Below are 16,142 nucleotides of genomic sequence, written 5' to 3'. Positions count from 1 at the left end.
TATCCTGGTTTACTCGAAGAATGAAGAGGAGCATAAGGAGCATTTGCGTTTGGTTCTTGGAAAGCTCAGAGAACATCAATTATATGCCAAGTTTAGCAAATGTGAGTTTTGGTTGAAGGAAGTTGGATTTCTCGGACACGTTATATCCGGAGAGGGTATAGCAGTAGATCCCACTAAGGTTGACACTGTGACAAATTGGGAAGCGCCAACAACAGTTGGAGAGATCCGGAGTTTTCTTGGACTCACAGGATACTACCGGAGGTTTATTGAGAATTTCTCAAAGATTGCGAAGCCTATGATGGAGTTGTTGAAAAAGGATACCAAGTTCATATGGACTGAGGAATGTGAGGCTAGTTTCCAGGAGTTGAAGAAACATTGGTCACATCACCAGTGTTGATTTTGCCAGATCAGACCAAGGATTACGAGGTGTATTGCGATGCTTCACGTCGAGGACTTGGAGCAGTGCTTATGCAGGAAGGAAGAGTTGTTTCCTATGCCTCACGACAGCTCCAATGAGTTGAATTATGCTACGCATGATTTGGAGTTAGCAGCCGTAGTGCATGCATTGAAGACTTGGAGACATTTTCTCATTGGAAACCATTATGAGGTGTACACGGATCACAAGAGTTTGAAGTATATTTTCACGCAGAAGGAGTTGAATCTCGGGCAAAGGAGATGGTTGGAGCTCATCAAGGATTATGATATGAGATTGCATTATCACCCCGGAAAGGCTAACGTAGTAGCCGATGCACTGAGCCGTAAAAGTCATGTCAACACCTTAATGACGGGAGATTTACCAAGGGAGTTAGCCGAAAATCTTCGAGAGCTATGTTTGGAAATAGTACCAAGAGGCTATGTAGCAGCATTGGAGATTCAGTCTACTTTGATGGATAAGATTAGGGAAGCCCAGAAGACTGACAAGGAGATTGCTTCTATCAAGAAGAAAATAAGTAAGGGAAAAGCTAAAGGATTTCGTGAGGATGAGCACAATACCTTATGGTTTGAAGACCGCGTTTATGTGCCTAATGATTCGGAGATCAGGAAGTTAATTCTACAAGAGGCCCATGTTTCACCATATTCGATTCACCCAGGAAATACCAAGATGTATTTGGATTTGAAGGATACTTCTGGTGGACCGGAATGAAGAAGGATATTGTGGAATATGTAGCAGTTTGTGATGTATGCCAGAGAGTAAAGGCAGAGCATCAGAAGCCAGCAGGATTGCTACAGCCATTGCCAATACCCGAATGGAAGTGGGACAAGTTAGGCATGGATTTTATTACAGGTTTACCCAGAACTTGTTCAGGCTATGACTCAATATGGGTTGTAGTCGATCGTTTGACAAAGGTAGCTCATTTCATCCCAGTGAAGACTACCTATACCAGTGCTAAGTTAGCAAAGATATACATGACCAGAATCGTATGTCTGCATGGAGTTCCAAGGAGCATTGTATCAGATAGAGGAACCCAATTTACCTCAAAGTTCTGGAATCAGTTGCAGGAAACTTTGGGTACCAGACTGGAGTTCAGTACAGCTTTCCATCCGCAGACAGATGGATAGACCGAGAGAGTCAACTAGATTTTGGAGGATATGCTGAGAGCTTGTGCGCTAGATTATGGATCTAGTTGGGACGAGAATTTGCCATATGTAGAGTTCTCTTACAACAATAGTTATCAGTCCAGTTTGAAGATGGCCCCTTTTGAAGCCTTGTATGGAAGGAGGTGCAGGATCCCATTGTCGTGGGATGAAGTTGGAGACCGCCAGTTGTTTGGACGAGATCTGATTAAGGAGTCTGAACAGAAAGTGAAATTGATTTGCGATAGGCTCAAGGTAGCTCAATCCAGGCAGAAGAGCTACGCATATTCTAAATGCAAGGAGACAATTTACGAAGTCGGAGACCGAGTTTATCTTCGAGTATCTCCACTTCGAGGAGTTAAGTGCTTTGGAGTTAAGGGAAAGTTAGCGCCACATTTGTAGGACCATACAAAGTTTTGGAGCGTATGGGAGAAGTAGCCTATAAGTTGGAATTGCGTGAAGGATTGTCAGGAGTTCACGACGTGTTTCCCGTTTCCCAGTTGAAGAAGTGCCACGGAGAGATGGCTGATATACCGCTGAGAGATATAGTGCCACTGGAAGCGATTCAGTTGGACAGTGATTTGACCTATGAGGAGAAACCATTTAAGATTCTAGAGTATGCCAGTCGAGTCACCCGCAGCAAGGTTATCAAGTTTTGCAAAGTTCAGTGGAGCCACCACATGGAGGATGAAGCCACCTGGGAGCAAGACGAAGAATTGTTGAAGGACCACCCTCACCTATTTTCCAGCCAACCTGAATCTCGAGGGCGAGATTCATCTTAAGGAGGGTAGGTTTGTAACATCCCAAATTTTCAATTTGGAATGTTATACATTAGATCATCATTGCATATCATATTTTATTGCATTTTGGTTGATCCTAGAAATTCTACGCAACTCAAGGACCCTCGGAGAGAGTTGGGGATTTCGCTATTTTCATATTTGAGTTTTCTCAAATTTTGAAAATAGGATCATTTGATTTTATTTATTTTATCTTCCATTATTTCTATCATAAAAATATGAGAGAGGGAATAAAATGACTTTCCCAAAATAAAGAAATACTGAGGATTTAATAAAAAAATCAAATAAGATTTTGTTTTGGTTTTATTTGCTATTTTATTTGAATTTAGGAAAAATGCGTGTTTTTCAAAATTGCACTTAGGCCCCAAATAAATGTTCATCCTGTGCAGCTTGATTTTAGAAGCCGGGGAAAATTTATTTCAGGATTTTTGGAGTCTGTTCAGTATTCCTTTTGATTTTTTTTGAGCGTAACTATTTAAAAAAATCCGAACCGACTCTGGGCCATAACCGGCTAGGACTCCGCCTGTCCGGGCCTTTAAATAGCCGCCGCCCGAGGCCCGACAGCCCAAGCCGCGCCCCTGCCCCAAACCCTAACCCTAGCCCCGCCGCCGCCGCAGCGCCGCGCCGCCACCTGCCCACCGCCGCCGCCGCCGGAGGTAGACCTCGCCGTCGGTTTTTTTAGAAACCGATCGGTTTTCCGTCGGTTCCGTTTGGTTTTTTTTAGTTCGTTTTTTTATAGATCGGTTTTTCCGGTTTATTTTTTTAGCGAGCGTTCGCCCGTTCGTTCGTTTTAACGAACACTTTCTTCGTTTAGATCCAGATAACGAACATTCGTACGTTAATCTGTTCGTCGTTTTCTTTTTCTCGGATTAAATCCGCGATTTTTCTGATCACGATTCCTGATCCGTTTTTCATTCTAATCTAACTTTTCGCTCGTTTATCGAAATCAGGCAATTCAAGCGCCTGGAGTTTCGTCTTAAAACCCTTTTTCCGTTTAACCAACTCAAACAAGTTTTGCCACTGTAAAAATTGCCCTAGATCTAGAATAATAAACGAAGCTTGTTTCTTTTGCCGTTTGTCTTTCGTTGCTTCGTTCGATTTGATTCTTTTTGTCAACCGGAGTTCTTAAGTTGAACTTTCTGGTTAGATCTCTTATTCGAGTTTTACCTATGCATTAGTTGAGTACTTATTGTATGCTTGTTTGTTTGCGATAGAGTACCCGGAGTGCGCCGCTTGCTACTTCGAATCGCTAGGTCTTGCGGATCATCAGCAAGGCAAGTAACACTTTGATCATACCTCCTACAACCCAGTTTTTATTGCATTAGATCAACCCTCACACATTGCATGATTAGGATCTAATTAAATTGTGGGTTTGGTAAGTAGATGAGGTAGTACCTATTACCTGTTATTATCAAACCTTTGGGAGTTACTTCTACGTTTGCTTATATTGCCATGCTATGCTAGTAGACGTGGATTGGGTGAGTGTATCCATGACATATGTGAGATTGTTAAATTAATGGTTTATCTAAGGTGGCAACTTAAACACACATCTGGGTGGACTGAGGCACCTGGGTATTCCAGCGATTGCCTGTTTTTCTTTTGGACCGCCACCCAGGCTCAAAGGGATCATGAGATTATTCATGCTAGAAACTTCCATGTGCATCCACAAGCTACTATGGGCTCTATCATAGTTGAGTAAGTCATGCAAACTCTTACAGTGGTAGACTAGCAGATGTAAGGGAAAGTAGGTGTAACGGTCTACCCGATCGTAAGGTGCTAGCGCTTCTGAAAGACCATGTCTCGGTCATCCGTTTCTCAAACACCATGTAGTGCTAGAATTCCAACGGAGGAGATCGAGTCTTGTAGGGAAAAGTGCGCAAACCTCTGCAGAGTGTATAAACTAATCATGGTTAGTCGTGTCCCTGGTTATGGATATCTTGAGTATCTAGTACCTGGATGATCATGTGAATCTCATCATGTTACTTTAAAAATTAATTTGTTGGGTTTTGTTTAATGATGATGCTTAATCGGGATTGAGAATGCTGTCAACCATTCTCAATGTTTAACAACTACCATATGATAGTTAAAAAAAATTATTCCTTTGTAGTAGGGAAAAATTGGCTTTACGCAAAAACTGTAACCATAGAGCTTTCCACCAGCCAAATATGCATGTAGTATAGACTTATTCTTCCATTACTCTCTATGTGTTACCTTGCCAGCATATTCCATGTGCTGACCCGTTTCGGGCTGCAACGTTAATGTTGCAGACTTTTCAAACGACGATTAAGGTGCTTTTAGGTCGTGGTTCTATACTCAGTGATGCTGTTGGAGTTGATGGACTCACTTATCTTCCAAGCCTTCCGCTGTTATCGTTATTAGATGGACTTAAGCCATATTTGTTGTAATAAGTTCTCTTTTGAGACTCTCGATGTAATAAGTGTGTGATTGCTACTCTGTTATAAATCCTTCAAGTACTGTGTGGTGTCAGCATTATTGATCCAGGGATGACACCTGAGCACAGAGATTAGACCGTTTGAGGTCTGGTCGCTACAGATAAATTGCAATTGCTTCGATGACTGAGATTATAGTTTGTTGGTTTTCAATGAAGTTTATGATTCATACTTGAAACTGTGAATGAATTTTTACTTTAGCATAAGAGATCATATGACAATATATATATATATATATATATATGTATATGTTGCTGTCCTAACAATAATCATGATGCCCTCATGTCCGTATTTTATTTTATCGACAGCTCTATCTCTAAACATGTGGACATATTTTTTGATATCGGCTTCCGCTTGAGGACAAGCGAGGCCTAAGCTTGGGGGAGTTGATACGTACATTTTGCATCATGCTTTTATATCGATATTTATCGCATTATGGGCTGTTATTACACATTATGTCACAATCCTTATGCCTATTCTCTCTTATTTTACAAGGTTTACATGAAGAGGGAGCATGCTGGCAGCTGGAATTCTGGGCTGGAAAAAGAGCAAATATTAGAGACCTATTCTACACAACTCCAAAAGTCCTAAAACTTCACGAGAGCACGTTTTAGAGAATATATAAAATATTGGGCGAAAGAAGTACCAGAGGGGGGCCACCCACCATCCACGAGGGTGGGGGGCGCGCCCTACCCCCTGGGCATGCCCCCTGCCTCGTGGCCCCCCTGGAAGCCCTCTGATGCCCATCTTTGGCTATATGGAGTCTTTCATCCAGGAAAAAATCATAAGCTGGCTCACGGGACGAAACTCTGCCGCCATGAGGTGGAACCTTGGCGAAACCAATCTAGGGCTTCGACGGAGCTGTTCTGCCGGGGAAACTTCCCTCCGAGAGGGGGAAATCATCACCATCGATCCTCTCATCGGGAGAGGGTCAATCTCCATCAACATCTTCACCAGCACCATCTCATCTCAAACCCTAGTTCATCTCTTGTATCCAATCTTTGTCCCAAAGCCTCAGATTTGTACCTGTGGGTTGCTAGTAGTGTTGATTACTCCTTGTAGTTGATGCTAGTTGGTTTACCTGGTGGAAGATCATATGTTCAGATCCTTTATGCATATTAATACCCCTCTTATTATGAACATGAATATGATTTGTGAGTAGTTACGTTTGTTCCTGAGGACATGGGAGAAGTCTTGCTATAAGTAGTCATGTGAATTTGGTATTCGTTCGATATTTTGATGAGATGTATGTTGTCTTTCCTCTAGTGGTGTCATGTGAACATCGACTACATGACACTTCACAATTTTCTAGGCCTAGAGGAAGGCATTGGGAAGTAATAAGTAGATGATGGGTTGCTAGAGTGACAGAAGCTTAAACCCTAGTTTATGTGTTGCTTCATAAGGGGCTGATTTGGATCCATATGTTTCATATGCTATGGTTAGGTTTACCTTAATACTTCTGTTGTAGTTGCGGATGCTTGCAATAGGGGTTAATCATAAGTGGGATGCTTGTCCAAGGAAGGACGGTACCCAAGCACCGGTCCACCCACATATCAAATTATCAAAGTACCGAACGTGAATCATATGAACGTGATGAAAACTAGCTTGATGATAATTCCCATGTGTCCTCGGGAGCGCTTTCCTTTATATAAGAGTTTATCCAGGCTTGTCCTTTGCTACTAAAAGGATTGGGCCATCTTGCTGCACCTTATTTACTTTTATTACTTGTTACTCATTACAAATTACCTTATCACAAAACTATCTATTACCGATAATTTCAGTGCTTGCAGAGAATACCTTGCTGAAAACCGCTTATCATTTCCTTCTGCTCCTCGTTGGGTTCGACACTCTTACTTATCGAGAAGGCTACGATAGATCCCCTACACTTGTGGGTCATCACTCTTGGGCGGCTGCATAGGCGCCGGATGTCCGGCCCTTCGTCCGGTTGTCCGGCCCCTGTAGCTTCAGCAGCATCGTCTTCTTCCCTTGTCGCTTCCATGCTTCCCTTGCGGATGGTGTAGTTGTACACTTGCGCTCGCACTCCTCCTCGTCGTCCGTGGTGTTCCAACAATACCTATGTATGCACATATACCATCCTCGAAGGGGTCAAGTGAACACGTGTGAAGGAGATGATCCGCCTTTGTATATGTGAAGTAGATGTCGCACGTGTCACTTGTCGAATGGACTCTTGACATCATGATGTCCGTAGGCTCCGCATCAAAGAGTTAGTGGCTCACGTTCCTCTTGCTTGAAATATGTAATCTGAGAATGTAATTGCATAATTTTTACAGGTGGACAAAACTTAGATAAAACTTTACTGCAACAAGAAGCCCAAGAAGTAACACCGCCTTCAAGCAAAGCTAAAGGCCATTCCTTAGCTTTTCCTCTCAAAGAGAAAGGAAATAAGCAAAGTTTCAAAGCATCTGGGTCATAATCCTTTATGCGTGTCATGTTGCACAATTCAGTAAAATTATGTAAATGCTTACCTGCATCTTCAAAAGTAGAGCCTCCAAATTGGTCATGTTGAACCATGGAAACTAGTTCGATTTCATCTCATATTCTGCAGCTGCAAAATCAGGTTGTCCTATTGGTTCAACATGAAATTGTTGCTAGGAGTACCAAAACTCCCAAGATTACAAGCCATGGTAACCTTCTAGTTGTTTCAACTAAAAAGACTTGCAACAAAATAAAAATTACATTGAAACTAAAAAGGTAAAAAGAAAAGCTAAAAATGAACATTAACAAAAACTCTACACACAAAGACTAGGAATACTAAACTCCTCCCCGGCAACGGCGCCCGGAAAAGGGCTTTATATCTCCTTTTTAATTATTCGGTATTGGAACAAGAAAGGGTATCCCACACCTATTTCCCCAGAGGTGACCCTGGGTATCGAACCCATGAGAGGAAGATTCCTTTGAAACAATGGTCTCTAGCAAGATTTTGCCAAAGTGTCAAATCCAGCTTTTGACCGGATCAACAAGCAAATTGTGATTCAAACATTTATAATAAAAATAAGGTACGGGGATAAGGCTTAATGCTTACAACCATGTATTGGTGTTGAGATAAAAAATGATATTAGTTTGTGCTCAGGAAGTCACCCATCAAGAGGTGCTTCCTTCGTATCGGAGTGGGGGATGTGTCCAAATAACATCTTGACCGGCACGAGTCCTGCATCAATAATTAGTTGTCCTATCGAAGGCCCTATCCGTCTCACGGGGTTGCCCCGATAATTAAGATTATAAATATTCATACAGGAGCTTTGGGCTTTTAATGACCGCACCTCATGAATCCCCAGGGATATGATCCATGTTACCCTACTAAACCTTACTGTAACCGGTGTTCGGTATAACACTTCATGGTCCCCTTGCTCCTAGCCTCACCGGTGCTCAATCTCCATGATCCTGGGTACCTGCAGGGATGAAGATCGCGGACAAGACAAGAGATACTTTACGAAACAATTTTATTTCATACATACGAGACGTTATGTCAAAGACTTTCATTGATCCCTTCACCAAACACCTGGGGTTGCAAGGCTCATGCCTCACCCCATACCCTATCGAAATACTCAGACATGGAAACCAGATCGCGAGAAGAAAACATCAAAGAACACATCTTGGGATTGATTGATTACAATATGTCTTACAATGGATGCTTTGTGCTCTGCATAATTACAAGTATGAACTAGATGAGAGAGCACTATGGTGGTGGAGATGGCTATGGAGGTGAAAATGGCGGCGGCTAGGGTTTGTGCCTGAAGATGATGAACAGGTTCTGGTTGTGCTCGATGCTCCTCTATCTCTCTTTTTGTTGACATTTCGACGTGGTCCCCTTTATAAAAGTTATTCACGTTGATGACCTGCCTCGGTTTCCATGCCAAACGACCGCCCATGCGAGCACGTACGGTCACATGGAATGCCGTCTTCGGTTCTGGTGGCCTTCTGATGCCTCCTGGTGATTTATTTCTTCTCCACTTTCCTTCCTTCACTTTGTCCCATGTGATTTCTTCCCTTTTTAGCCCATTTCCCGTGGAAAAAATATCAAAGAGAGGATTTGTGGAATGCTTTACATTCATTAGTCATTAGTGGCAATATCAGAGCGAATATATCTCTTTTAATGAAATAATTCGGTTTAAGCAAAGTTGAAATGAGTGTAAAAATATCACCCACCAACTCTCCCAAGCTTAAACTTGATCATCCTCGAGCAACATAGAGAGAAATCCAAAGCACAAGGAACTCAGTTGTTTAAACCAAAATAACGAAAAGGTTTTGGTTCAATTACAATCGGTATGGCTAGATAGCCCTCCGCTTCTTGACCTGAAAACTTATTATAGATATAGCGATGGCGTGATTATAGTGCAAGTGTTAGTGAAGCAAAGATAATCAGCACAAAGTGTCACCCACTCATCGCTTTGCATTCGCACATTTGGCTTGCATGTACGGGTTGGATGTGCACCACCCTGGCCTTGGTTGCTTACAGGTGGGGTCGCCTAATCAGGTGCCCTGACACTTAGATTTTAAAGCTCCGTGGACGGTTGTGTGCTCATTGTGTCGGGTGGATGGTTGTGTGCACTTTGGAAGTAACATGATTTAAGGCAGTTGAATCTAGCCGGTGCGGCTCCGCTCCCATCGCCCGCCTGTCTTCCTTGACGACGATCACCAGGTCCTACGTGAGATCATGCCCCGACTGTTGAACTTTGCGCAGACGGCCGCCCACCGCCGTAAGAATGCGAAGGTGTTGTGGGAGAGCATCGACGCGTCCGAGTGGGCTGCAGGTGATACAGAAGCCTCTCCGCGGAGCAGGCCTGCGACGCCAGGTCTTTCGCCGGGCTGCCCTATACACCTCATCCACCTCCACTGCCAGCTCCGGTGGCAGCTTCTGATATGGCCCCTGGACGACGACCTCTACACGGTCTTTGCCATGCATGTTCTACGGACAAACTCAGAGATGACAAGAGGAAGAGCAAGGCCCCGCGCCGGTGAATTCATATCCCATCCTTTAAATTCGTGTATATTTCTAGTAGAACGTTCCTGTCCAGCTAGCGTGATCTTTTGGTTGTCTGACGGTGAACTATGTTGATCTTTAGGTTGTCTGGCGCTGAACTATGTTAATCTTTTGATTGTTTGATGCGTCCTCTATGTTTTATTTATGATATTGTTTCTATGTAATCGATGTTGCATGGTTTTGTATGAATTTGGGGATGAAAAATGAAGAAGATGACGGTGGACAAGGGCATATGAGGGATGTGCCCATGCTGTCCGTGGACGCGTTCTCGGACGTACTCCCTCCGATCCTAAATACTCTGCGCATAACTTTTGTTGATTTTTTTCCTCAATGCTCTGCGCGTACCTCTTTTTTCTCCATGCTTTCCTACTCTGCCCTCGTCACCCACCTCCCATGCAACCAGTCATATGTGTGGGTTAATTACAGTGCTGGAATCGAGGAGTGCATGCGTGCATGCAAGGCTATTTTTCTGCCGATTTGATAGAAAGGGCCAATCAGCTGCATGCAATTAATAACAGCCAGCATTCTATCCCATGCAAAAGCAGGGGCATATTGGTCCAGAATTAGAGGGTGCTTGGATCCAAGGGACGACTAAAAATAGTCTTTTTTAGAGGCTAAAGTTCCAAGCACCCCTGACTAAAGAGAGGCTAGGACTAGTCTTGAGCCTAAAAATTTTTAGTCATAGGAAACCTACTAAAATATGTATTAGCCCTCTCTCTCCTCATTTAATTCCTCTTCTTTAACACATGCGAGTTCTGAATTGGAGGGTTTGGAGGATAATAAATGCTCAATAACTTGATTTTAGTCTTTTTAGTATTTGGATCCAAGCATGGATGAGGCTAGCAAGTTTTAGTCCCACTACTTTTAGTCATGGGACTAAAACACATCCAAGCACCCTCTTAGGGCCTGTTTGGTTCCAATAAGTCACCTGACTTATAAGTCATGTGACTTAAAACCAGTGACTTATAAGTCATGCCTGTTTGGTTGTCACCTGACTTATAAGTCACCTGACCACACCTTCTCGTATTGTTTTTTTATGTAAAAATGGTGGGACCCACGCAAAAGGGGATGACTTATAAGTTTTAAGTTTGGGTGGAGCAACTTATGACTTATAAGTTGGGGCGACTTATAAGTTGGGTCTGTTGGGCAAAATAAGGCCATGTTTGGTTCATAAGTCCTAAGACTTTTTTTAGTCCCAACTTATAAGTCTCAAGTCCCTAAAAAGTCCCTACCTGTTTGGTTTCTGGGACTTATAAGTCTCTATAAGACCATATTACAACTATAAATCCCTATAAGTCCCTCCTTAAGAGTCTTATTTCATAAGTCCCAAATGCCCACTTTAAGTCCCTATAAGTCCCTCTTGTTTGGTTTAGATGGGACTTATAGGGACTTTTTTAAGTACATAAACCAATAAGTCACTGGAAACAAACACCCTCTAAGTCACTTTTTTTATTTTTCGACTTATAAGTTGGTGACTTATTTGGAACCAAACAGGCCCTTAACAGATCCACTCTTTCCTTGGTATGCGTGTGAGAAGTTATGCACTGAGTAAAAAAACTTCGGAGGAAGTATATGAGGCCAAATTTGACAACTATGATGATAGATGCTCCCAGGCCTATATATTTGGATGAAAAGAATACACGAAAATGAGTTATGATAGATGCTCCCAGGCGCCTTGGTTGCCGTTTCCCGACGAGGTCGGAGCATTCGTGGGCGAGATGTCATATTGGCAAGGAGACATGCATGCTTATGCATTGGTGGCTGTCGGCTCTAGAGCGACAGTGACAGAAAATAGTAAAGCGACATGTTTTTCTTTGTTTTTTTGTGTGTGGAATATGGGCGGGAACAAGGCTACATCAAATTTACGGGCAAGCAGATCAATCAAAACTACATAAGAGTACATACCTTTTTCGTCTTCTACCGAGAGGGCATTTCAGCGCTTTGAAGCTCGTTGGCAATGCAAGATTCTTTCTTCTTTGAAATCTCCGATGCATAATTCTTAATTCGTCTAACCAGGTTCAGGTTGAAGTAACACGCTCATGCTCTCCTACGTATATATATATATATGTTCCGAAGTTCGTCTGCAGTTCCAGCTTCAGGTTGAAGTATCATCTTAACACCGATCGCTCCCAATGGATTACTTGGCCGTAGTCGTGGCACTGGTTGTCACCGCCTCATCCATTGCCATCCACCTCCTCGCCAGAGCCAAGAAAGCTCAGCCGGCCAACCTGCCGCCGGGCTCCCTCGGCCTGCCGGTGATCGGCCAGAGCCTCAGCCTCCTCCGGGCCATGCGCGGCGACGGCGGCAGCCGGTGGATACAGGATAGGATCGACAGGTACGGGCCCGTGTCGAAGCTGTCACTGTTCGGCACACCGACGGTGCTCCTGGCTGGACCGGCGGCCAACAAGTTCATGTTCTTCAGCAGCGCGCTCTCCACGCGGCAGCCCCGGTCCGTGCAGCGCATACTCGGAGAGAACAGCATCCTGGACCTCCACGGCGCCGACCACCGGCGCGTCCGCGGCGCTCTTCTTGAGTTCCTGAGGCCGGACATGCTCAAGATGTACGTGGGCAGGATCGACGGCGAGGTGCGGCGCCACCTCGAGGAGAACTGGGCCGGCCGCGCCACCGTGACGGTGCTGCCGCTGATGAAGCGGCTGACGTTCGACATCATCTCCGCGCTGCTCTTCGGGCTCGAGAGAGGCGGCGTGCGGGACGCCCTGGCCGGCGACTTCGTGCGCATGATCGAGGGCATGTGGGCCATCCCGGCGAACCTGCCGTTCACGGCCTTCAGCCGGAGCCTCAAGGCTAGCGGCAGAGCCCGCCGGGTGCTGGAGGGGATCACGCGGGAGAAGAAGGCGAAGCAGCTGGAGCACGGTAAGGCGGCGTCGCGGAACAACGACCTCATCACCTGCCTGCTCAGCCTGAGGGACGAGCATGGCGAGCGGCTGCTGACCGACGAGGAGATCGTCGACAACGCCATGGTTGCCCTCATCGCCGGCCACGACACGTCGTCCATCCTCATGACGTTCATGGTCCGCCACCTTGCCAACGATGACGCCACCCTCGCCGCCATGGTCCAAGGCAAGTGAGCAGTGAACCAGAACCATTAGTATTCCACAATGTATCGGTATGCACGACAATCGGCAACAAGTGCCAACCTGCCAGGGCCCAGGGTCATGATGTGTGTGTTTCGTGACACAGAGCATGAAGAGATTGCCAGGAACAAAGGCGATGGAGAGGCTCTCACCTGGGAAGACCTGACGAAGATGAAGTTCACGTGGCGGGTCGCGCAGGAGACACTCCGCATCGTCCCTCCAGTGTTCGGCAACTTCAGAAGGGCACTCGAGGACGTGGAGTTCGACGGCTACTCCATCCCAAAAGGATGGCAGGTCACTTACTAACTTTTGCCGCCTAGCACAATTCGTAGCAACCGTAGAAAGCATCAGCAACTTTGCCTGCTCATAAACCTGATGTAATAAGTATAAACCTCAGGTGTTCTGGACGGCAAACGTGACCCACATGAACGCGAGCATCTTTCAGGAGCCGACCAAGTTCGACCCGTCCCGGTTCGAGAACCAAACGGCGTCGGCAGCGCCACCGTGCTCCTTTGTCGCCTTTGGCGGCGGCCCGAGGATATGCCCCGGGATAGAGTTTTCCAGGATCGAGACGCTGGTGACGATGCACCACCTGGTGAGGCAGTTCAGGTGGAAGCTCTGCTGCAAGGAGAACACCTTCGTGAGGGACCCCATGCCGTCGCCGCTGCGCGGCCTGCCCATCGAAATCGAGCGCAGAACCCCTCCTTGATCATGACCAAACCTCACAGCAATATCCGTATCATGGTCGGTTGGTCCCATTACAGCATTGCATTATAGACTAGAGAGATGAATGAAAATGTAGCTGGAGACAGGCCAAGAGGCCGATATATACTATGTACCACACAATTGCAGAGTTCTGTATCATGGCTTTTCATGTCAGCCATATACTATGTTTCAGGATATAATCCAATATTTGTCTCACAAGAATAAAATAGGCAACAACAGATATGGTTTGCTTCACAGTTACTATTTGGGCATTTGGCATTCGTAGAGGCAACATCTACACCAGAAGACTGGAGATACGAGATCCATCAGGCTCACTCGGCACTCACTGGGAAGTAAACCTCTTTGCCTCCGTTTGATATCTTGTACACGTAGAATATCAGTACAAGTATCGTCAAAAAAAAAAGAATATCAGTACAAGTGCACTGCAAAACAATACACAAAGAGAGCATGTAACGTTACGTTGACGACGAGAAATGTTCTAAGATCAGGGACCAAAAGGCAAGACAGATGTCTAGCAACGGAATAAATCAGACCTTATGGTTTGCTCCTGGTCCAGAAAAAGAGGTGCATTTAAAAAGTAGCCCCTAAAAAGAATCAATTCGCATACGTACATGTGGGAATACTATGCGCACTCGCAATTTATTTGGAAAAATTATGTCCATTGGCATCCTTTTAGAAAGAGAAAAAAAATACTCCATATATGTGCTATATTAGAGCAACGACACGGATTAGGAGCTTTCGGGTGCCATGCACCCTATGTGAATAGTAAAATAATAAAAAACGCTAGGAAAAATTAAAAAAATCTGAAATTTTTGGGTGTCAAACCTGATCAACCATTCTACTCCCATGTGAAGTTTCGTGAAGAAATGACGTCCATGGTATTTTCAGCAAAAAAAACTAAAAAAATTATATAAAAGAAACTGTTTGAATGAATCGTATGTCGGACTGTATTTTCTTCACTAAGAATACATGGATGCCATTTCGTCGCGGAACTTCGTACATGAGTAGAATGAACGACCAGGTTTGATACCCCGAAATTTCAGATTTTTTTTATTTTTCCTAGTATTTTTTTTATTTTACTATTCATATAGGGTGCATAGCATCCGAGAGCTCCTATGCATTTTCGAACTCTAAAAGTGCTATATCAGGCCGATCAGCATAAGAACCGCCGATATGGCAATTTTGGCTGAAAAGGCCACTCTAGCAGAGCCGTCATATGCCCCTTGGCCCACATAATTTATGGAGCTCGCTCAAAATCGAGCCGAGCCTCCATATTTGGAGGTTGGGGGACATTGATATGAAGCGCCCGCCATCTCGCAACCGGTCACACGGGAGGGTAGTTTCATCTCGGCCTCTTCCTCCCGCACGCATCTCGATCAATGGTATTGTCGTCTGTACGGCCGCTGCTTCCGCCCCTGCCAATGCCGCAGGGGCTTTTACACCAAGACAAGGGCCAATTAATGGCCGCCGTCGCGTTTCACGCCCGTTTCCCACCCGGACGGGGCAAACCCGACGTAGTTTTCTGTCGGGGCACGCCCATTCCCGGGTATATAAACTCCCATTACCATCCTTCGCCCCCACCACTCACCCTATCTTCCCCATGCCCGTCGCCACCCACTGCCCCCATTGCCCCCCTTCGCCGACTGGCCCAGCTGTTCCCCCTTCCCTGTCCCTGTGCCACTCAACCCCCATCGTGATGGGAATATGCCCTAGAGGCAATAATAAAGTTATTATTTATTTCCTTATATCATGATAAATGTGTATTATTCATGCTAGAATTGTATTAACCGGAAACATAATACATGTGTGAATACATAGACAAACAGAGTGTCACTAGTATGCCTCTACTTGACTAGCTCGTTGATCAAAGATGGTTATGTTTCCTAACCATAGACATGAGTTGTCATTTGATTAACGGGATCACATCATTAGGAGAATGATGTGATTGACTTGACCCATTCCGTTAGCTTAGCACTTGATCGTTTAGTTTGTTGCTATTGCTTTCTTCATGACTTATACATGTTCCTATGACTATGAGATTATGCAACTCCCGTTTACCGGAGGAACACTTTGTGTGCTACCAAACGTCACAACGTAACTGGGTGATTATAAAGGTGCTCTACATGTGTCTCTGAAGGTACTTGTTGGGTTGGCGTATTTCGAGATTAGGATTTGTCACTCCGATTGTCGGAGAGGTATCTCTGGGCCCACTCGGTAATGCACATCACTATAAGCCTTGCAAGCATTGCAACTAATGAGTTAGTTGCGGGATGATGTATTACGGAACGAGTAAAGAGACTTGCCGGTAACGAGATTGAACTAGGTATTGAGATACCGACGATCGAATCTCGGGCAAGTAACATACCGATGACAAAGGGAACAACGTATGTTGTTATGCGGTCTGACCGATAAAGATCTTCGTAGAATATGTATGGGCATCCAGGTCCCGCTATTGGTTATTGACAAGAGAGGTGTCTCGGTCATGTCTACGTAGTTC

At 44.8% G+C, this 16,142-nt stretch overlaps 1 protein-coding gene across 1 annotated transcript; it reads left to right on the top strand.

Annotated features, from left to right (window-relative positions):
* Nucleotides 1-11,956: 11,956 nt before the first annotated feature.
* On the top strand, nt 11,957-13,628 carry LOC123185186 (cytochrome P450 716B1-like). The gene is made up of 3 exons (XM_044597162.1): nt 11,957-12,905; nt 13,026-13,213; nt 13,317-13,628. Exons 1-3 carry the CDS (start codon nt 11,957-11,959, stop codon nt 13,626-13,628), a joined length of 1,449 nt encoding a protein of 482 aa, XP_044453097.1.
* The last annotated feature ends 2,514 nt before the right edge of the window (nt 13,629-16,142 follow it).

The sequence above is a fragment of the Triticum aestivum genome, chromosome 2A, assembly GCF_018294505.1.
Source record: "Triticum aestivum cultivar Chinese Spring chromosome 2A, IWGSC CS RefSeq v2.1, whole genome shotgun sequence".
Taxonomy (NCBI): Eukaryota; Viridiplantae; Streptophyta; class Magnoliopsida; order Poales; family Poaceae; genus Triticum; species Triticum aestivum.
Note: the sequence above shows the minus strand (reverse complement) of the source record. Positions and strands in the feature narration are given on the sequence as shown.